The 22,864-nt window shown below is 37.4% G+C and overlaps 1 protein-coding gene across 1 annotated transcript; it reads right to left on the bottom strand.

The window, feature by feature from the left end:
• Positions 1 to 1,435: 1,435 nt before the first annotated feature.
• On the bottom strand, positions 1,436 to 22,382 carry GHRHR (growth hormone releasing hormone receptor; the record flags this gene model as incomplete). Its single annotated transcript, XM_080610183.1, has 13 exons — positions 22,350 to 22,382; positions 17,409 to 17,514; positions 16,693 to 16,800; positions 15,404 to 15,504; positions 13,433 to 13,530; positions 11,618 to 11,750; positions 10,599 to 10,752; positions 9,259 to 9,319; positions 9,084 to 9,153; positions 7,393 to 7,484; positions 6,536 to 6,665; positions 4,992 to 5,033; positions 1,436 to 1,558 (listed from the first exon to the last, which is right to left on the bottom strand). Exons 2-13 carry the CDS (start codon positions 17,479 to 17,481, stop codon positions 1,436 to 1,438), a joined length of 1,185 nt encoding a protein of 394 aa, XP_080466309.1. The 5' UTR covers positions 17,482 to 17,514; positions 22,350 to 22,382.
• Between the last annotated feature and the right edge of the window lie 482 nt (positions 22,383 to 22,864).

The following is a 22,864-nucleotide window of genomic DNA, read 5'->3' as shown; positions in this document are numbered from 1 at the left end:
TTTCTTTCTTATTGCTTCTTCTTTTATCTTCCAGTTCCGGAGCATGATGGTCTCCAGAGTAAATTTGCCACTTCACAGATTATTAATAACCCTAATTATACAACAGAAATGCAGCAGCTGTAGGAAGTTTTCTATCTAAGCATGTGTGGGTAGAGATGAGTAAAATTTAGACATATTAGTTAAGCTATTACTCTGGACTCCATTCTAGTTGATAGAGACCTTCATCTTGTTTACATAAAAACTAGATGACATAACATTCCACTTCTTCAGGTTAGCTGTAATTACCTGGATACAGCAAAAGAAAAAGGAACGAAAGTCCACTTCTGTATGTTATAATTTCTGTTGTTTAATAGGATTTTCCAGCTCACTGAAAACGTCCAGAAAGGCAGGGTGAAAGTGTATTGGTGTAATGGTCCTCACAGTTTGGTTCAGTCTAGCTTTCTTTACCCCCTTCCAAGCCCAGATGTTTTCATCAGAAAAGTTTATCAAACCATTAATCTGCAGGTCACAGCAACCATTAGGGAAAAAGCAAACAGAAGCAAACCAAATAAACAAAAGCCTTCACATACAAACACTGGGAACTAGAGTTTATTGTCAAGCTTTTGCATGTTTTACAGCACTGGAGAGCAAAAACAGTCACACAATAAGAAAGTACTTAGCAGTATTCCTAGCAATGTCCTATTCCATCTCCCGTGGGTCTCATTCTCTTTCTGTGCAAAAGTTTGCTTTTCTTTTTAACTTGCAAAAGGCAGTAATTCCTGAATTATTATCTTACAGAGGCTTGTCTTTCCCAACACTTCTACTTACTGCTACTTGGCTATTAGAAATTCTCTAACATGCAGTGACTGAAATAGCATTAGAACATGAAAGTACATTGTGTTTTATTGTGAACTTTGAAACTTCTAAAGAGACAATAAAAAAAGACAATATCAGAGCACTTCTTAGTCAATGTGCTGCTGTTTAACAGGGCATTTGGTTTCTTATTTGCATTTCTACTGGATCAAAACAAGGGACAAAGTTTGAACAAGCTGTATAGACTCTATCTCCCATTGCATGAGGATTGAATTCCAGTTGTCAGAGCTGGTCATCTGTGGTGTCATTGTAGGGTACTGTTGGCGTCCACTCTCTAGACACATTATACCATTATACTATATATGGTTCATCAGTGAAAGTGTACAGGAAGTGAACCAAGAAGAGTTGATATTTGTGTTTGCTGTGATGCATAGTATATTGATGCTGTTTAGAAGGCCAGTCAGTGTTTAATCTGTCACTGAAATGCTTGTCCAGTGGAAAAAAGTGTGGAAGGGGATCCTCCTCCAACTTGCTCAATATAAACTGCAATTATTATGTTTGGTGGGTTTTTTGGTTTGTTTGGTTGTTATTTTTTTCCTAATTAAGTTTTTATATGTGTTTACTCCAGATCCTGAGGCCATCTTTAGCACACAGACGTGGTCATTTTTACTCCAGAACTGGATGGCACAGTCCATCTCGTTCTTCTCCACACTGGCATAAGTCCATATTTCTTACCATGCCACCTCCGTCCAATTTCCGTTTGCACCTCAAAAGGAAAGAGGAATGTGATTTTGTGGTCAAATACTGCTCAGGAGTAGACTCATGGGAAAGAGGAAAGACAAAAACAATGGCTAAAAAAAAAATATTGGTAAAATTTAGACATCTCAGTCCATTGGATTTTCTTTCTAGCTAGCAAAGTAGGATCCTCCAGAGTATGCTTCATCTGACCTGTCTCAACGTGACAATCCCTCTGCACTGATGAAAACATCAAGTTTTCTGCTAGCTCAGAGTTAGACTCCAATGTTGAAAAGATAAACTCCATTCTTCCTTATAAGAAGTAAGGACATACTTTATATGGGTCTGACTATTTCTGTGTTCCTAGTTAGTGACCAGGGGCCCAACAACTAAAGTTAATTATTAGACCTGTCACATAGTTAAATAGATTAAGACAGTCTCACTTCCGTTTTTAACATACCTGTTTTCAATTTCTACCTGGTAGTCCTCAGTTCCCCTTCCTCTGCTGAACTGAAAAGTCTATTAACACTAAGAAACTTTCTTCTATAAAATTAGTTACATTTTGATATATTTATGCGTAGTCATGTCACTTCAATCTTCTTCTGAGAAATGGGAAGAGCTTGAGATTTCTACCTCTAGCACTGTAAAGCATTTTCTCCACCACTAGAATATTTTCTCAGGGTTTTTTTATATCTTCTCCCATTTATTTTAAATATCCCTGGATATCCCTGGTCTCCAGCTGGACATTGAGCCATTGACCACAACTCTTTGCGTGCAGCCATCCAGCCAGTTCTTTATCCACCGAGTGGTCCACCCATCAAATTGATGTCTCTCCCATTTAGAGACAAAGATGTCATATGGGACAGTGTCGAAGGATTTGCACAAGTCGAGGTAGATGACGTCAACTTCTCTACACCTGTCCATCAGTTTCGTAGCCCCATCATAGAAGGCCACCAAATTGGTCAGGCAGGATTTCCCCTTAGTGAAGCCATGCTGGCTGTCACCAACCACCTCCTTGTTTTTCATGTGCCTTAGCATGCCTTCCAGGAGAATCTGCTCCAAGATTTTGCCAGGCACAGAGGTGAGGCTGACTGGCCTGTAATTCCCCGGGTCATCCATTTTCCCCTTCTTGAAAATGGGGGTTATATTTTCCTTTTTCCAGTCGTCGGGAAGTTCACCTGACTGCCATGATTTTTCAAATATGATGGCCAGTGGCTTAGCAACTTCATTTGCCAGCTCCTTCAGGACCCACAGATGGATTTCATCAGGTCCCATGGACTTGTGTATGTTCAGGTTCTTAAGATGGTCTCAAACCAGATCCTCTCCTACAGTGGGGCAAGGGTCTTCATTTTTACAGTCCCTGCGTTCGCCTTCCGAGACTTGGGTGGTGCAGTCAGAGCTTTTGCTAGTGAAGACCGAGGCAAAGAAGTCATTAAGAACCTCAGCCTTCTCCAAATCCAGGGTAGCCAGTTCACCCGAAGGGGGCTCACGTTGTCCCTAGTCTGTCTTTTATTCTCTACGTATCTATAGAATCCCTTCCTGTTATCCTTAACATCCCTAGCCAAGTTTAATTCTAACTGGGCCTTAGCTTTCCTAACCTGGTCCCTAGCTTTCCAGACAACATCCCTGTATTCTTCCCAGGCCGCCTGTCACTGCTTCCACCTTGCTTGTTCTTCCTCAGTTGCTAAGGGATGTTTGTCTTGTTTCCACCTGCTTCTAGAAAAGTATAATCTGCAAGTTTCTTAACCAACATTCACCAATTTGTGGCTGAGAAATAATACTACTTTGGTGTTTAAGATGGTGAGCGGAAAGCCATTAGCAATCAGAAGATATTTTCTTTCTGTTGTTGAAAGATACATATATATATATGTATATATATATAAAATAGACTTGAACAGGTTGTCCAGAGAAGTGGTAAATGCTCCATCCCTGGCAGTGTTCAAGGCCAGGTTAGACAGAACCTTGGGTGACATGGTCTAGTGTGAGGTGTCCCTGCCCATGGCTGGGGGTTAGAACTATATGATCTTAAGGTGCCTTCCAACCCTAACCATTCTATGACTATGCTATGATATACCACTCATTGGCATGTTCACAGAAACACACAGTGGGTCCAGACAAGCCTTAAGATCTGCTTTCACATTTGATTCTTATTAGAAATGTGCCTTCCCAGATGTTTATTACGAAGGAAATTTCTATATGAAATGCTGTATGTCTGAGGTGTCAAGCTGAATGTAAGTAAAACTATGGTCTACCATCAGAAGGGATTAGGATTGTTAATAGACTAACTAACAGGAGTATTAACTGAACACAAGCATCATTAGAGACACCAACAATTCATAGCCATAAACTAATCCAAAAGGCTAAGAAGGGTTATTATCTTTGAAGACGATTTTTTTTAGTATTTCAGAAATTCCTGACAAAATTAAGTAAAATGTGGACCATGGCACAAGTAGACAATTAAATATTGTTTGAAACCTCAATCAACCCTAGACTTTAAACTTAGAAAATAGAGATTTAGCCAATACAGTCCATGGAGTCTAAAATGGGTCAGCTACCTCTAACACAAACAACTGCACTTGGTCATTTGAATTTCACTGACTGGAATGACTAGGGGTAGGATTCACAACTTAAACATACCTTTGACACTAGGGGATGCCCTGTAGAATGGTATATATGAATCAGAACTCTACTTTTTTAGGAGCTGGAGGTAGTAAGCAGCAGACTTTTAGTGTAGCCTGAAACTGAATCCCAGTCATACTCTAAAATAGCTGTCTCAGCTACCATGTAGTCAGAAAAGAGAGGGAAATTTCAGCGTTTCAACCCATTCTAAAATATGGAGGATAAATTGTTTTTTCCTATATAATTCATTTAAGGTGCATTCTTATCATAACATCTAGACTACATAGTTGGATCTGGAGACTAAGCTAAATTAAATCATTCCTGTCCCATTAACAGTAAAATTCTGACTTACATATTCTAAATGTAAAATCAGATTTATCAGCATGAGGTAATACTGGGAAATGTCATGAGCATATTAAAAAAAAATAAAATCTAATATTTCAGTATTGGGCAATCAGCATAAATTTAAATTCTTTCCAATTTAATCATAGACTTTTAGTAAATGGAGATCTCTTTGCATCACTGCAGCAGCCTGTATTTTCAGATCCGGACCTAACACGGGTTTTCCAAGCCCTACTATAGTACAGAAATGTGCAGAAAGGCTAAAAAAATAATAAAAAAAATGCTTGATGGAATAGCAAAGTAGTAAAAGTTCATTTCTCCACTAGATGGCTTCATTCCCATGAAGATAATTGAAATTAAATTCATCTTCATTGATTCTCATGTTAACAGACAATCCTAAGAACTAAAAGATTTTATTATCTGCTTGTATAAAACTGATTATTAGCTCTATGTATCTGCCAGCAAAAGCAACATTGTAAAGAATATAGTTTCCTTATCCTCACCTCTTGGTTCAGGAAACAGTAAAGAACTGCTACAATAAACCCCTGAAAAAGAAAATAAAACAAAAAACAGAAGTGTTGAATATTAGCACAGTTTAGAAAAAGCCTCCTGCACTAGCTGACTTCGTGATGAGTATCACTGTATATTGGAGAATTTTTATAAATTGCAAAATTCTTTATCTCCAGTAAATCTGCTCCAGTAAATCTGCTCAGCCAGATAATCAGCTAGTTAGTGGCATTTCACGGAAGTCAGTAAGATGATATGAATTCACAATAACAAATAATATGGCAATTGACATTCTCCCACATTATGCTTACGGAAGTATGGTCCATTCTACGGCCAAACACACTATGAGCTAATTCGCTACATGGTGTAAATCAGTAAGGAAACAGAGTTCATAAGAAGGTCCATGTATGGAGCTCATACAGCTTTCAGTCAACTTCTGTGTCTTTGCGGTATATCAGATGAGATCAAATTAAGGGCTACTGAATACTTTTGTTAAGATTTTGAACTGAGATAAACCCAGGAAAATCGTAGGAGGTCAATGGACCTATGTGATCAGATATCAGCTAGACACCTCACCTTTTATTCAGTTAACTTATTTCTTACAATGTTAATTAACAAAATGAAGGCCAGCTGCATATACAGAGGGTCAGGATTGAGGTGTTCAGGGTTTATTGGACAGGATTGCCAAAATGGATTAAATCCTCAAGAAGATTAACCCAGCATAACTGCTGGATTTTTGGTGATAAATTCTTGCAAATGATGCCATCCAACCATTCAGAGGGAGATATCAGCTGCTTCTTGAAGACTCTGAGGTACAGCACAGGGAAAGTGAGGAAAGTAAGGGGCAACTAAGTGATGCCTTCCTCACAACTCAGGTAGCACAGCCACCTGAAGGGTCTGTCAGAGCAGCCCCAGTAGCTGTTCCAGATGGTACGAAGCTCCTCAAGCTGTCCACTCTCTGTGTGCCAACTCAGACCAGTTGGGGGCATTCAAAGTACACCAAATATTTTGGTCACCCAGGAGGAAAACTCATGGAGCATTCCTAGGGGCAGTAGTTTGTATGGGGTTGATGTGCATACCAGCCACTATTTGATTTTCATATGTTTGCCTATCAGTTTACTCATTGACAAAGAATTAGCAAGGAGGCTGTACCTACAGCTTCTGTTGCCCCTGAATAGTTTAACACCAGCCCAAAACATCTTGATCTTATTAGTGAAGTCAGAGAAGGTATGTGGATTGTCACTGGTAGCAAAGAAGGTTTTACATGCTCAACTTCGACCCATCACCCAATTTACACGTGCATCTGAAAGATTTGGCCTTGTATTTGCAAAATTTGTAAATATATATTCTAGCCTACAGCCAGATAGAACATAGGTCACATCTTCAGATATCATAACTCAGCAAAGAACCACTAACTCTGTGAGGAGACACTAGCTTCAGGATCCAGTATACTTTTGTGTAATACTAGTTGTCATGTGGACACTAGTATTACAAGATTAACTTAGAAAATCTACCAAGGAAGCCTCTGAAGTCATTTTACCTGAAAAGAGCCAATGCAGAGCTCTAAGTAAAGCCGAAGGCCCAGGCTGGTGTATTCCGGAAGAAAGTTGAAGACAATATAATGGGTTCCAAATAATGGAATTAGAAGCAGAGTTGACCTTGAGAGACGTCTAGCTTAGGACATGAGAAGAAGAAAGGTAATATTATTTCCCTGAGTAAAAATCGAGGCATGTGATATGCCACAGTAATGAGCAGAAGCTAAAAAAAGGAACTGAATATTTACAAGCGAAGCTCATATCTCTCAGAAATATAGTGCTGGGCAGAAAGCATAATGAGGAACTAGCTAGAAATAGATTTCTGATGCTCATTGCCTTATTGGCAATACCATGTTCATGGCTTTTTTTATGGTATTTTGGCATTCTGTCTTTCTGAATGAGATTACTGTTCAGGAAAACACAAAGAACTAGAACATATTTTGCCTTATCAATTCCACTGAAAATTTGATGTTTATTTGTAACAAAATAGCTACAAATAAAGTAACATGCAGCCTCCATTTATAGTCCAAGTACAGGAAAGGAGATCTACAGAGGGTAATTTATCCTGCCCTAAATCAGAGATCTAATATGGATTCAATGATTTGTTTCCTAGTGTCCCCATTAAATGTAATTGGAATGCAGACATCTGAACACATCATGTTTAGATGGCAAATATTAAGTAAGATGAGTTTCATCCTTCGACTAGTTTTCTTGGGAATGGGATAAGATTGGAAATTTCTAAAATTTAATGCTAGCCAAACTAAGCCTGTGGAACTGCACAAGTGCTTCTCTGTTTAGAAAAGATGATATAAGTTTTTATTATTAAAATAATAGGCTTTTTAATTATTCTTCCATACACTACCTGTACTGAGAAGAGTTATTGAAGTTGATTTGTCTAGGGTCTAGTTTTTTCAGCAAAATTCTGATGATGTTAATAAATAGGACAAAATTGACCTGTTCACAATATTTTGGGAAAAAAAAGAGAAAGAAAAAAGAAAGAGAGAAAGAAAATAAAAGGTTACTTTCCAATGTAAAACTTTGCAGCCAAATTCTGGGTGTTTAATTTCAGTTATTGCGGAATTTATGCAGTTTCAAGGAGATCAGTGTAAAATTATCAATGTAATTCCTGTTGAAAGTATTCAAACATCTGAATAGGTTGCATTCCTTCTTAGAGAAACAGCTAAAGATGAAAACTTGAGAATTTGACTTTGTTAAGGAAATTATTTTTGTCAATAGCTTGTGTGATTTTTTTTATTATTTTCTGTAGCTCATATAATTTTGAATCTCTTTTGAGATGACTACTGTATTAAATTCTGGGTAGTATCTTTAGACATTATTAATAGAATTCATCTGACTGAATATAGGTATGTACAAAATGCCTGCATCTGAGCTGATCACCCTGTTCTCCCTTTGTAGTCAATGCAGAGTCAGCCAGCACAATCAATGCAGCCCCAGGTGGGGTTTGGGATGAATCATCTCCTCTGAAGGCAGTATCTGTTATAAGTCAGACAAATCACATACCAAGAGTGAATATTTCTCTTTATTGACTCTGAAGAGAACTGAGGAGCATTAGCTTAGCTCCAAAGCTAGCGAGGGTTAATCCTAACTTCCAAATTTTCTATAACTGCAATTTGGCACAGCTTTACCAAAGTCTGTGAAACTGCTCAGTTTTCCACAATTAGAGAGTTTCTCCCTGTGCCTTTTTGTGTGTCTGCACACATCATCTCTTCTTAACTGAGGCTGAATGCTTAGTTTTGCCTTACAATGTCCACATTTTACCAGAAAGTCCAATCTCTTTTTATCCGTCAGTGGTGCCTCAAGTACACTGCAGCAGAAAAATCATCACTGCAAACCCCTCAATCTCTTCACTTCAGATGTGGATGTCAGATGAGCACTAGTAGTGAAAAAAATAATGGTAATAGAAGGAAATATAATATTTTATTGAAATATGGAACACTATGACCAGAATTCAACTTGAGATTCTTCATTTACCTTGTTTGTGTATATGTGCCTTATTTATATGCATCTGTCCTCCAATTAAATTGAGCTTTTAATAGATGGTCTTAAGATCATCCATTACCTGCTTCCTTAAACACTGCTTGGGTTTAAAGACATGAGGAAGTAATCATATATGATAATCATTTAAAGCCCATTAGTTTTTTCAATAAATGTCAGGCTCAAGAATTATTATCATTGTTACCACCTATGAACAGAAACTTACTGACTTTGAAAGTTCATATTAAAATCCATGGTTGATTCTGGACTTTTAGGCTAAAACTTTGCTTTCAGATATTATAAGGATGGTTTAGCCATACACCTACTATTAATTTCAACCATAGTAACAATTCCATGAAAATTTTAATTTTTTTGTAGGATATTTGTTTTGTGTGGGTGTCAGTTCTCTGCCTCTTTTTAGTTTGCATTACATATAGGCAGGTTTACAGTAGAAATTTTACCATTCCTTTTCCTTGTTTCAAACAACACTTCAGCAAACACCAGATTTTAACAGTCTTTTTTCTTGCAGTTAATGTTGGCAAACTCAGAAGTACCTACCCCAACAGAAATTATAATAGGTCCCTTGATTAACCACCAGTAAGGAGAGCCTTGATTAATATCCCAGCATCTGAGAAAACAACAGTAAGTTTAAAAAAAGATGTGCATGTAATCACTGAGATAAATTAAAAATATAACTCAAGAGTATAGAATAATGTAAGAAACAATGACTTACGCTGTATCTTCAAAGTAGAATTTTGCTAATATCCATATAAGGGTGAAAAACATTGGAAAACCTGTCAGACATTTAAACAAAAACTATGATTGTCTAGTTTTGTCAATCAATCCAAATCTTTTCCACTGAAATTCTACTGTGATGACATAGGTCATTCTTTTTCAGAACTGGAATTGCCCTTTGTGGCCTGTTCATGTAATGGGAATTACTTTAAACTTATAGTGCAAAGCTAGAAAAAAATCTCCTAATACCCATGATGGAATGAAACAGTTACAACATTGACTGTTTGGTGATCATGCATCACTGTGAAGATATAAAGGGACGTGCATAGAAGCCACTTTGTACATGATGTATTTCTGTGAGGCCTGAATTTGCAACCTCTTACTAACATAAACACAATTCACCTGTATGATCCCACCTGAAGTTAGCACTTGCATACAGATAGCATATTAAACCCCTGGTCTATTTAATAAAGGTGGTTTTGCATGACAAAATATTGGGGAATAGCATTTACCAAATCTTGAAATAATAGTAATATTAGCACTTTACAAGCACATAATATAATGCAGTCTACCTTAACCCTTCCTCAAATGGCACTTGAGGTCTCCCTAAAATTCCCAAAATGATTAATTTTCCTTATTTGCCAGGCCTACCTTAGCCTTTGGTGGTAAAATGCATGATTGCCTCCCTGAACTGAGCGAAAAAATCCCCCGGGCAAGTGCATTTGTCTGCCATGTTTTCTGTTTTTAGCTCGACTCAGCAACTCAGTCACTGAGTTTCTGATTTCTAAGTCACCAAAACGGTTTAAACAATTAGATTTATTGCAGACTATGACAAAAAGGAGTGGGGATGTTGCTGCACTGTACCTGCACTGTTATTAGGTGGATAAAGCTCCTTTATTCATAAAATTGCCGAATGCAAAAAATGGGCTATAGCAATATCAAGACTACACAAATGCCTGCTATGACTCCAGAGCGACCCACTCTCACATGAAGACTGTGTAACTATACTTTGCATGAATAGGTACAATGTGCTTCTAACTGGTGTTTGTGATAGCTCCTTAGACACCTGTGTTTTCAACTGGGAGAAGTTTAAGTGGACTGGATCACTCTCTGTGGGTTCTTGAGCGTACTTAATTTTCACTTATCTTATAGGAACTTTAATGCCATACTTTAAAAATCTGGATTGCTCCTCACAAGTACACATGGAAAAATAAAGTCAAAGTAATGGCCAAGGTAGGCACTTCAGTTGGGCAGATTAGATTCCACATCCAGTATTTTTAATGGGATCCTTGTTTAACATCTTGCCTTTTATTAATCTCATGTAAAAGCTTTACTTACCCCAACCAAAGAGAACAAGCCACCAAAAATATCTTCTTCCATGAGAAAGGGATGAAAGTAGTAGACAGTTTAGGTAAAGAGCCTCTACTAGCAGCCACATGAAATTGGTCATCATGAAGTAGTGACAGAAAACAACTGAGATCTTGCATTCAGTCTAAGGAACAGGAAATTTATAATATAAGCATTACTTGTGGATACATGTGTTTGATTTGTAGTAGTCATCTGTAATTTTGGCTGAGATCTACAAAGAACAAGATCTCACAGTTACATACATGTTTAAAGGGAGATCTTAAAATGTAAAATGATTTTCTGAATAGTAAGGCTTTAACCATAATAATACCTATGAATCTCCATTTTGCTTTGTGTCTCTATGTTAGAAATATAGCATGCGATTTCTCCAATGAATGCACCGGCTCCAGTGTACCTTTTGTGAGTAGAAACAAATGCTCCATGGGCCTTCAACAAATGTTCAAGGACCCACTTTCCTACTTACACTCAGTTCTAAATTTTTGTGAATGTAGAATAATCATCCCATAAACCTCTGTTTGAAAACCACTGTCATATTGCCAGTATTTGTGGCTGGATCAAAGCTAAGTCGATAGCCTAGTACCTTGCATGTTTTTCAGTTTATAATTCAGAGTTTTTGGTCAGAACATGGCATCAAACATTTCCAGAAGTATCATCTCTTAAAACTTGTGCTATGAGGTACTCAGAGATAGCAAATTTTAAGCTTTAGATTATGGAAGTGTAACAGTGTAATGATACTACTTTTTTCTATGGCAAAATCTATGTCTGATGTAGAGAACTACAGGATTGCAAATTGATGCATTCAGAACACTGAACGACATGAGGTACACACTTATGGAGGTAAAACATACTGAATTAAAGAATTATATTATTTTTATTATCTGGTTAGAAGAAAAAAAAGGTAAGTAGAAAAAGCCATGAAAAGTAAAACCATGTATAGATGGTATGCAAGAACATTAAGTACCACAGTATCCTGTTTTTCACATGCTTACTGTAGAGAAGCTGCAATGATCAATGCCTTCCTCTTGGAAAAGGACAGCATCCTTAATGAAGATGGCAATAGCTTTCAAGATAAAAGTGAAAAAGAGCTGCACATGGATGTAATTTCTGGGACAGCGAAGCCTCCTGCAAGAAAAGGAGAGGTCCTTCTGAGGCAATTAACTGACTTGTGCTGGCAGTAATTAAAATATGCAATAAGCTTTTGTCTAATCTCAGTTACTTGCAAGCATGTGTAGAAAGTACATGTTCATCCACTAGATTGTCTTTGCAGGCAGGCAGAGTTAGAAACCTTCCTCATGTAAAGCAATTCACTCACAGTCTTACACCTTAACCACCTTCACTATTAGATGGTGACCTAGTGATGTTGCTGCCGAATTCCAGGAATCTCAGTTTTAGTTTGTGTTTAGTATCCCTGAGCCAGGCCTCTGGTTGGCATTATTTTTGGGCCAAGAGAAACCTGCATTTGAGGAATGATCTTTACTGCTACAGTTCTGACTATTTCTAAACCACTCCCAAGGACAAGCATGCAGAGATATCCCAAACTAGCTAAACTGTTTTTTCAATGAACAGAGTAAAACTTAGCAAGATTTTCTATACCTCATGCTGTGGGTGACTTAAACTGCATTAAACTCCCGTGTAGACAGCCTTATATTCAGAAACAAAAAATTCTTCCTTAGTTCTCCAAAGTTACTCTTACAAATTAAATGAATGCAGATGAGAGCTTTAAAATAATTTGTCACATCTACTTTAAATTCTCAATTTAGTCAGATTAACTTTTTATTATTATTAAATACAAGCTTTTGGAGGTGTTATAAAGCATCAACTTTATGTTTTCCTTTGAAGCTGAAGATTTTACCCCATAAGCAAAAAGTTCTATTAAAAGCTGAATTGCATCCAGATCCAGTAATCTCAGTAATCACCTAACCTTAAAGCTCACTTAGAGTATGCAGAATTTTATTACTGAACTCAAATGCCAACCCATTGTTAACTATAACTTTTTCCTCTCTATTGATAAGTCTCTTTATGCCCATTGTTTCTTTCTTTCCCCTCATTTAGGCTGGTTTGTTTCCCTGAGGTCAGAGTGGATGACAATAAACGTATCTGTTGCCTTCCAGACATGAGCTAGAAACCAGCAGAGGTCAAGAAACTTTCCCCAGAGAAACATGACTCTTACAGCATAATACAAACACTGTTCTTTTTTGTCTTGAGAATATACAAGAAATAAACATAGATTAATAAAATACATCCTACATGGCAGTAAATAACAAATCTACATTCAATGAGAAAATAACCAATTTGTTTTACTCTAGACAATCTAAATTATATCTGAAAATATCTAGTAGCTGGAAAGAAACCTTTCCAAATGTAGAGTGCCTGACTTTCAAAATATGTCTTTAAGTTGTAAGTGTTTCAGTGTATGCAGTGCCATAGGAACATTGATTCAGAATCAAGGTATTTGTGTGTATTCTTCTTAATATAAAATTCACTGAAGCCATAAAAAGCAAACACACATAGTTTTTTAAGAAGTTTGTTCCACAAAAGCAAGAAAAATTAACTACTGGCTATTTAGTATCAAATTGAGTTGCAATAGACAGTCAGGGTTTATTTCCCAGTTCTTCTTTTTATGCTTGGTCGCTTTTTGTTTCTAGCCTCAATTTAATATTATTGAATCAATATGGAGAGAATATTTTATTTTTATTCTTCTGGATGTCTATAAATATTTTTTTGTTATGTGTAATATTGTCTTACACAGCCCAAGATACTAAGAATTGTTAAAAGAATTGAAGTTAGAGAATAACTTTACATACCTGAATGCAATAAGAACTGTCACGGCAATAATGAGTGAGGTTATCGACACACTGTACCCTACAGTGTAGATGATCTTTATAGTAGAAAAGTAGGATTTCTATAAAAGAATAGAATTATTTGTCACATAGCTTGCAGCCAAATGACAGCTGTTTCACAGGTTCTGGTAGTTTTGCTTTGTTCAGTGCTTCCAATCTGTTCACATCCCTGACTCCCTTTTTTTTCCCCCTTTTAACCCCACAGCACAATTCAACAGAAATTACCCATTGTTTCTTCTCTGAAGACCCATCCCATAGTCTAGTCCAGTAAAGAAACATGTATTAATCAGGATGGTTTCAAGCTCATTCATAAAATCATAAAAAAAGCAAGAAGGCATTGTAAAAACTCTTAAGCATTTTTATAAGCACTGCATTTTATACCACGTTTTCTCCACAGCAGTAACAGAACGATCCTGCTGGCAGCTGTCTGCATGATGAATACAGAATTCTTTCAGCTGCTCCTTATGTATCTCCAAATTTCTTCACTCTGCTTCCTTACTTACTGTTTTGTCATTTATTCTTCCTTTCTATTTTTTTTTTTTTTTTTTTTGTGTTGTGAGCTGTGTTTTTTCATGGTGTTGGTCTTTTTTTTCCCTCTTTTTTTCTTGCTGCCAAACTCAATAGTTACTCAGTCAGAATGTCAATCAAAATCCATTTCAATTTATCAGGCATTATCTCTGAGTGAAAATAAGCTGACTTCAATTATCACACATGGAAGAAAATAGAAGGAGTAAGCTTTAGACTGCAAATCTTTCCCTTAAACCTAATATGGTCTCTATCTTAGGTCCTATTTCAATGTTTTTATATCCTAAAATCTGCTCAGCTATGCAGTGTGTTGATACAGTTCCCTGTGGGGGAGGGCAGATACTTAGTTTGAGCCAGAAGTATAACTTGAGGCATTATAAGTCTGATATTATGTAGGATTTATTTCATTTATTTTAGGTGCTTAAAAGTTAGCTGCCTGAGTATGAGCAGATGAGTTTACAGTAAAACAAGCTGTACGAGAGCATGGCCACAGAACTGTACTGTTTAATTGTTAACACAAACCTGCTCCTTCTTATTTTGTTTCTTTTCTAGTTAATGAATGCAGACAAGCACTCACATAAGACAATAAAACTCATTGTAAAATGAGACCTTATCACTTTCTGCCAGCAAGAAAAAGATTCTATCACCACACCTACCTTTACAAGTGCAGGTTGATAGGTCTGGTTTAGCAGAGCAAGACCTTTGGTGCTGAGGATCCTACATTCATGTTTTGTGCATTTCTGACTAGCCCTAGTCTATTCTTTTCTCTGGAAGAGGAGTTACAGGAAGCTAAGCATATCTATACAATATGTTTGTATCCTTATGAGAGATCAAGCACAATATTTTCCCTGTACATATAACCTCTAAATATCAACAATTGTGCAAACCTAGCTGAAGAAATATGTCAAATTCTGCATTACAGAGACATAGATTTTTTTTTTCCTTGTTGAATTAGATATTTTGTCCCAGGCAGGATGAGAAACCAGAAATCGCTTTCATCCTTAGATATTTCTGAGTTTGAAATGGCAGTGTTATAACAGCACCTTTGCTGTACTGATGTTGTCATGCCACAAAATCATCTTGCTGACTGATACCATTGAAATGTCTGAATTCATATTTTCATTTTGTGATATATCTGTAGCTGTTATAGCTGCAAGCAAGTTCAATAGTACTGCACGATGGCATGGGATTTGCAGCTGGCTTTATTTTTGTTACAATAGTACTCCTGAATAATAAAATGTCCTTAGTAATTCTCCAAAAAAAAGTAACTAGAGAAAAATTATAATTGCATTACACTTGATAAGAAATTTCAGCTTCAGCTAAATTTCCCTCCACAGTGGTCTTCAGGAATAGAAAGGAATCCTTTAACATCAGCACACCATTCACATATATTTATTTAATTAAACTTACTTCGTCAAGTGGAATCTCATCTTCTACTGGACAAGCGATATGATAGGGAGGGAATGGGTCTGACCAGCCTTTCTTTGTGCAGTTTCTTTTTACTATCCCAGCTGAAACAGAAACACTTATTTTTTCTGATGAAGAGCCCCGTAACACAGAAAATAAAAAATGTAAGAAGACTTTGTGCTCTTATGAAGGTTATACCAGGAGGAAAGGATCATCTCCATTAGTATCTCACTGAGTTGATAGAACATTTTGCACTTGTACATCCACGTAGTCAAAAAGAAATTTATTCAATTTGTCTAGAGACAAGCAATGGGAAGAAGAGAGAGAAATGAGGTAACAGAGGTAGAAGTTGGAAGGAATAAAGAATAAATCACATAGGAGGCAAGGATGTCTACTGAAGAAGATTGGGACGCACTGCTCAATTAGAATTCTGCTTTTTTCAGCACTCACCCTCTAATGATTCCTTTCTCACTCTCACCTTCCTTGGGGCTTACCCTTTCTTTGCAGATGAGAGGCTGGAATAAGCAGTTTGTTCTATGAGGATAGCATGTTTCCATAAAAAGATTAATGAGTTAGATGCAGGGTAAGTCAAAGAATCTCAGGGCAGGAAATGAATCTGCACAGATGAAAGGGATTTTCCTTATCCCTCTTTTATAACTAGCACGTGTTGGGTGAGGCAGAGATTGGGTCTTGGAACTGCCAAATCTAGGTCTCTCCTGGAAGGTGGTTTCCTCCTTATGGGCTTTCAGTTTGTTCCTAGCCATATTCACCCAGACAGTAAGCAGTAACAAGAGCATTAGTTTGCAGTCTTGCATTTGACCTAACACATATGCTACTTCAATGACAAAATTCTGCTTTGTATCTGCTTGGTTTTAAAGAACAATCACATTATTCTTCCCTTTGCCTTTCATTTCATCCCACACTAATCAGAGCATAAATCTCATAAAGCCCTATGCTTAAGTTCTGACTTAAACTACCGCCATACAAGCTCTGTGGAGAACTCATGCAACAAGCTGATCCCAAAGTCTGCAGAAACCAATAGAAATCACTTTATTGTTCTGTTCTTTGGCTCATGGCCTCATCACAGACTGTGATTATATCCAGTCATGTATACATTTAAAATATGAAAAGAACTGATAAGCTCCTTCAGATCCTACTGAAATCTGCAGTAATGTTCTGATCCAAGTAGAGAGCAGGAACTTGCAATTCTCTGTCTTCACCCCTCATTTTTAGAAATGCTTTTGCCAGGCATGCAACACAATATTAGGAGTACAACCATGATAGTACATCACCTGGCTCCTTCATGAAGTGAAAGAGGATGTTTGGACATTGTAAGGCAAGAGTGTCTCCAGCATCTGCCTCTGGCCAGCACAGTAATTTGTCCCAAGCTCTCTTGCAACCTCAGGTAGAAAGCAAAATTTATTTTTAAGCATAATTATATTTGAGTATAATAAAAACCCAAACCTTTTCAAACTTTGGCATTCCACCCCCTGCATATTTTATAAAAATAATTTAGCCACAATTTTTATTCTATATTGAGAAACAAACACCTACAGGGGACTATTTAAACTGCTTTAGTTAGACCCCTTGTGTAAGAATGGGGTGGGTTTTCAAAAATAATGCAACAAGTGAAAATGTATTGTGGGACAAAGTTGCTGGAAGAAAGGCCACATGACAGCATTTGTTGAGGGGTTACACTATTTTTAAAGATCTGCTTGCCCTCACAGAGCAAGTGTGATGCCAGGATAGCATCCAGTTGGGGAAGGAATAGGACAAAGGTGCAAGGATTCACTCGGATTGACCATCCATTTTTGATTTTGAAAAATGTTAAAAAAAAGATTTGGAAGTGGATGATGACTGGGAGTAGATGGAAGAAAGCTGACCAGAGGACAAGGATATGGGCCAAGAAGTAAAACACTTGGACATACACATTGGCAGCATGGCTGTCTTCTGACTCTGGTAAGGTGTTGTTTTTCTCTCAGTCTTTTAATCTCTCACACGTGGGTACCTGCTGGTGTTGCATTTCCATGCTCTTCCGGGTCCTCTAGACATTCAGCCTCCTTTTTCTTCAGCTCTGTCATAAAATCACATTCTGGGTGGACATTCCCAGCAACCTACAGGGAGAGGAGTTTCGGATGATTAATAAGAAGGGGTTGGGCCCAGCCTTTGACTCTGGACCAAATTTTGCAACTAACAGGGCTGTGTTAAGGACATAGAACACTAGCTTTGAGTTCAGCAGTCAAAGGGTGGCACTGTCTCTGCACAAATTGCAATGGTTTTGCAAATGAACCTAGCTGAGCTCTGTCAAAGGCAGTTGAGCTGTGCTACTTTACATCAGAGTAAATCATTTGGCAGTATAGCTGTCAGAAGATGGTAGCTACAGCTCTGTACTTGGAAGTTCATAAGATTCTCTGGCTACGTTATAAGGAAAGGAATTTTTGCTAGGGCCTGGATTTGAGTGCAGGATTTGTTTGCACCCTAACTTTAGCCCTGCTAAATCTGGGCCCAGGGAGACAGTATGCACTTGGGAAGGCTCATTTTCTTAACAGTGAAGAGCCTGGCACTGCAGGGCAGACTTCAGAACCCACCTGGTCCTCAGCATAGACATGCCCCTTCCAGCCTTTGAAGAAACATCTTGAAACCACACATAATTACTGCAAAATTGTCTTCTAAATGAGCTCTTCATCCCCAAAGGAGGGATTCTGTTCTCTCTTCTGCTGTCTGCTTTTCTTTACACAGGGTAGGAGGCAAAATTCCTTCTTTTGGAAGAAACTCCTCCACCAAAACCTTTGTTGGTTTGGTATGCGGGTATAAAGAAAAAAAAATGGCACTCTGTTTTAACAATAGGAACCTTTTAGTTGCTTTAGTCCTTATTCAGACTTGTGCTTAGATGGACACCACTATAGAATTAGGAGGCCTCCAGAGTACCTTGGCCACCAAAGTACTTTGACCAAAGGACAAATTCTGCAGTGGGCTGATACACACCACAACTGATGTACCCACTATGCAGAAGTAGACACATCTATTTTTCACAAAGAAAATATGCTTTGTACAACCACAGCCATTGTCCCCAGTCCCAGAAGACCAGTTGTCACCAAACACACTCTCGTCTTAGCTCTACACCCTGGCCATTGGTGCCAGTGTGCTCTATATGTGTGAATATGGATATAGAGACATAGATACACACAGCAGAAAATAAACTCAGGATGAGACTTGCATTGTGAACAGGTGGCTAGCATATGGCTCAGTTTTATTCCACCTAGGGAAGATTAATATTCAGGGAATTTGAAAAATAAGTACCTGGCTTTCAGTTCATTCAGAGGGCAGATTGTATCCATTCTAATAAGCTGGTGTTTCCCCTACATGTTAATGTTCATATCTCATGTTGATCTGCAGAGCATTCTGCATATTGTCTAAAATATCAAGGCTCTCAGGCTTTTGGGGAATACTGGATCAATTGTACAGTCTTCTGGGGTTTGGACCCTCACACTTGAACATGGCATGTATCCACATGTATGCCCTTCAAGGACATAGTGTGCTTCCCATTTAATACACTTTTAGGAGGATCCGTTTTTTCTGCCAAACTGACAGACAGTTTGCATTTTAAGGCAGCAATGAAAAGGAGGTTCACATGCTCAAGGCTGAACGAAGTTTAGTGTTTGAGAGGAAGGTAACTATGAATAGATAGAGCAGGGGCCAGTCATTGCCTTAACCCCAGGAGGTGGAGATCTGCTGTGTGGAATGCCTCAGTGATGTCAGCCCCGATCAGTAAAAACAGGTAGTCTAGAGAGCCCAACAACTCCACTAAGATGTGCAATTGTAGAGAGGATGACAGAATATTAGCACCTGTTTTGAATGTCATCGACCACTTGATATCTCTTCTGATGCAAACATATATTCTTCTCCCTTATACTCACCCTGGACAATGAAATTCATCAATGCTGAAAAGCTCATTACCTATCATATACGGTAGCTATTGCAAAAAATAGCTTTATTAGTCAGCAGAAAAAACAGTCAACCGATTTACTGAAAAAATATTTTACAACATGCTCTTGGTTGGGCAAACTGTGCCCAGAAAAACCTCAGTAGGCAGGAAATGTACCCGTTTGCACAGTCCTAAATTATTTCTCCTGGCAAAAAAATGACTAGGTTATGCCTATGAAAACTCTCGTTGCTTATTGAAATGTTCATGGCAAGAACAAAGCTTGTTTGGCTTATTCACCAGTCCAGGAAACCCTTTTTTCTTTTTCTTTCTAAGTCTCCAGACTTGTGAGAACACTTTACCACATGCATCTCAAATGAAAAAATGAGACTGATCAAGTGGCGGGTATTTAAATTATTACCTCTTCCTTCAAGAAGGCTTGACCTTAAGAGATCCTCTCACAGTTTATATTCAAGTCAGAACTAACTGCTGCTTGAATAAACACTGAGTGAAAGATCTGCTATGACAGAAACTCAGGTAAAATAAACTAAAAACATTTATTCCACTCCTAGACCGTGTTCTAGAGATATTCAGCCCCCTAGAGTATTTAACTACTTCTAGCAGACCCTTACACTTTCCAAACAGCTCTGAATAGTATTCCCAAACAAGGTGTATAATCAGGTTCCAAATTACTCTGAAAACATCTATAGACTTACTTGTTTAATCTCATTTGCTACCTCTTTCCCTTCTGCCCATTTATGGAATCATCAAATAATGGGATAGAGGTGTGAGACATTCTTTAAGACAGGAATAAATGTCTGTGTATGTGATTTAGCTCCCTTTGGTGTCTACCTCTACAGAGACGTCATTATCTGATCTAGTCATCTCAGGTTCCTTTCATGAGGGTAACAGAGAGAAGCTAGCATTTTTGTGCATAGATCAGTTGAATTATTTTATACATGTAGTTCTGCATGGAATGATCTATGGTTTAGACTCAATTCATTAGAATTCCCCTGACTGTTAAATTCACGGTTACTTTTAAATTTGGGCTTCAGAACTGAGTTAGATTAATACCACTTACTACGGCTACTGACATTATGCAGGTTTGTGCACAGATCATTACAGCAGAGTTATTCTGCCTTGTAGCTCAGCTGATAATAAAACAAGTGTTTCTGGTTTATAGGATTCATAAAGAAATTAAGCTCCATAAAATCTTTTCATTTCCCACATTAGTAGAATTTTATGAGAGCAAAAATTATAGGAATTGCACAACAGGAGCCAAAATAGAAAATCTTTTTGAGAGGCCCATAGTTAATATTCCAAGTTGTCCTCCTGAATAAACAAAAAATTTCTTGCTGAGAAAAACTAAATTACAAATGAAATGAACACTGATATGTTCCAAATAAAATGCGAATTTGCAGTTGTTATATCCATCAGTTAATGTATTAAATAGAGCTGTGGGTTAGCATAGCTACCAAAAATCAGCCCTTGTCAGAGGGTTTCTACTGAAAGTCTTCTTAATGTGATAAAAAAAATCCAAACAGCAACAAAAACAAGAGAAAACCCTCTTCCACATCAGGCTCTAAAGAGGGACATGAAATGCATGCATAAGAAAGTAAACGTCTATTTTTTTTAATTATTCTCAGTGTTTTCATAATGGCATGCAAAATCTGAATGCAACTTTTACTCCATTTTCTCCCATATACATCAGAATGGGTTAATATTTCTATTCTTTTCACATTACAGTAGGACCATACAAACAATGACATAAAAAAAAAATCATCATTTATGAATCTGCAAGTCAGCGTCTTAAGCATTTAAAACTTCTCCAAAAGTTGAGTTCAGCTTTTCCAGGGAAAACATATTATCAAGTTATACCAACAATGAAAACAGATGGCAGTTTTCCCATCATTTTCTACTCAAATAAGAGTTGTTTACCTATCCTCTATTACAACAAGATATGTAACACACTCCAGGAGAATTTTATTATACATTTACACATAAATTTGTTTTTGATCAGTGCATAATCGCGTTATAACCAATCCAATTCTATAGAAGGTGCTGTCTCTTGGGTAAATGGCTCAAGTTCTTACAGAGACCTTCAGTGATATAGTTATTAGGACTGGATCCTGATATTCTACTTATGAGCAATCATACTTATCTGCTCCCACTAGAGGGAAGTGGAGTTTGTCACACAGATGATAAAAAGGAACCATAGCTTCACATCAGCGAAAAGTAATTTTAGTCATTTCACAGTGTTTTATTTCTCTTGACCCAGAAAACCAAGCTTCTGTGCTCATGAAATGCTTCTTCAGAGAAAAGATTCCCAGGCAAGAGGAAAGGATATAGCAAAGGGATCACAAAAGGAAGATGTTCATAATGGAATTACTCTCAAAAGTGAAGAAAATATCCTTCCTCCACTTTTCACAGACCTTTCCTGATATCTGTGTGATCCTGAATGCTGGTTTACTAATCTTTGTCCAAAGCAAAATACCAGCAAGACCTCTATGCTTTTTAATGTGTTTGGATATTTCTGATTCTGCCATAAGTAACCCTGCTCATTCAACTCATTTGTTACCTGTAGCATCCCAGCTGTTCACATATTAAATAACATTAATGATATAAACAAGGCAGCTGAAATTGTAGTTAATAAGACTGCTTACTCTGAAATTTAAGAAAACTCTTAAACAAAACTCATCTGCCTTTACGTAACAGTTTTCCTCTGTTTTCTTCTTCTTTATCCTTATCTTTTAAAGCCTGCACACAAAAAAGGGGGATTCTGCCAATTATGTTGTTTCTCCTTAGTGAGCATGTGGTTAAGAAAGCAGCTAAATGCATTGATATTTAGCTCCTACAATGTGTGTCCCTTCACACTTTTCATAGCATCTTCCCTTGTTTAACTGGAATTCAAAGCAAATAAAGAGAAACTCATGCAAAAAGTAAATCTCTGACCATCTGCTCCAAGAAGAAAACTAACAATTATTGAAAAACAATGAATTAAAAGCTTTTTTTCATGCAATTACTTACAAGCACTGCCAGGCTCAGGGTATACAGAGTACAGTGGTATAAAGCGCTAAACTTCATGTTCCAAAGCAAGAGTCAGACTTCACTTCTTTAGCCTTTCTTAGCATCTTTCACCTGCTTTTGACTTCCCTTTGTTTTGTCAGTTGCTGATTTGAAGCATTTATTTTTTTGCACAGAAGTGACGTAACAGTATAGTGAAGTGGGAAATAAATATTAACAATTCTCTAAGCTGTATTTAACCTGCTTTCCATCTTTTTTACTTTGCTGCATGCTCAAATACTGGACTGGATGAATTCAGTGATTGATCCCAAGATTATGGGAATCCTGTCCCTTCTGGCAAAGAACCTCCTATTTCTTTCTTTGCAACACATTACTATTTCAGGAGGAATGGACAGCTCCAAAAGTTGTTAATCCTGTATTAAAACAACATGGTTGATGCAAGAGAAACCCTCTCCTAACAGCTAATGTTAATGTCAATTTATTATAATAAAACACATTTCATAGTGTGGCTTCAGTGT

This window comes from Psittacula echo (assembly GCF_963264785.1).
Source record: "Psittacula echo genome assembly, chromosome: 2".
Taxonomy (NCBI): Eukaryota; Metazoa; Chordata; class Aves; order Psittaciformes; family Psittacidae; genus Psittacula; species Psittacula echo.
This window is presented reverse-complemented; position numbering and strand designations above follow the sequence as displayed.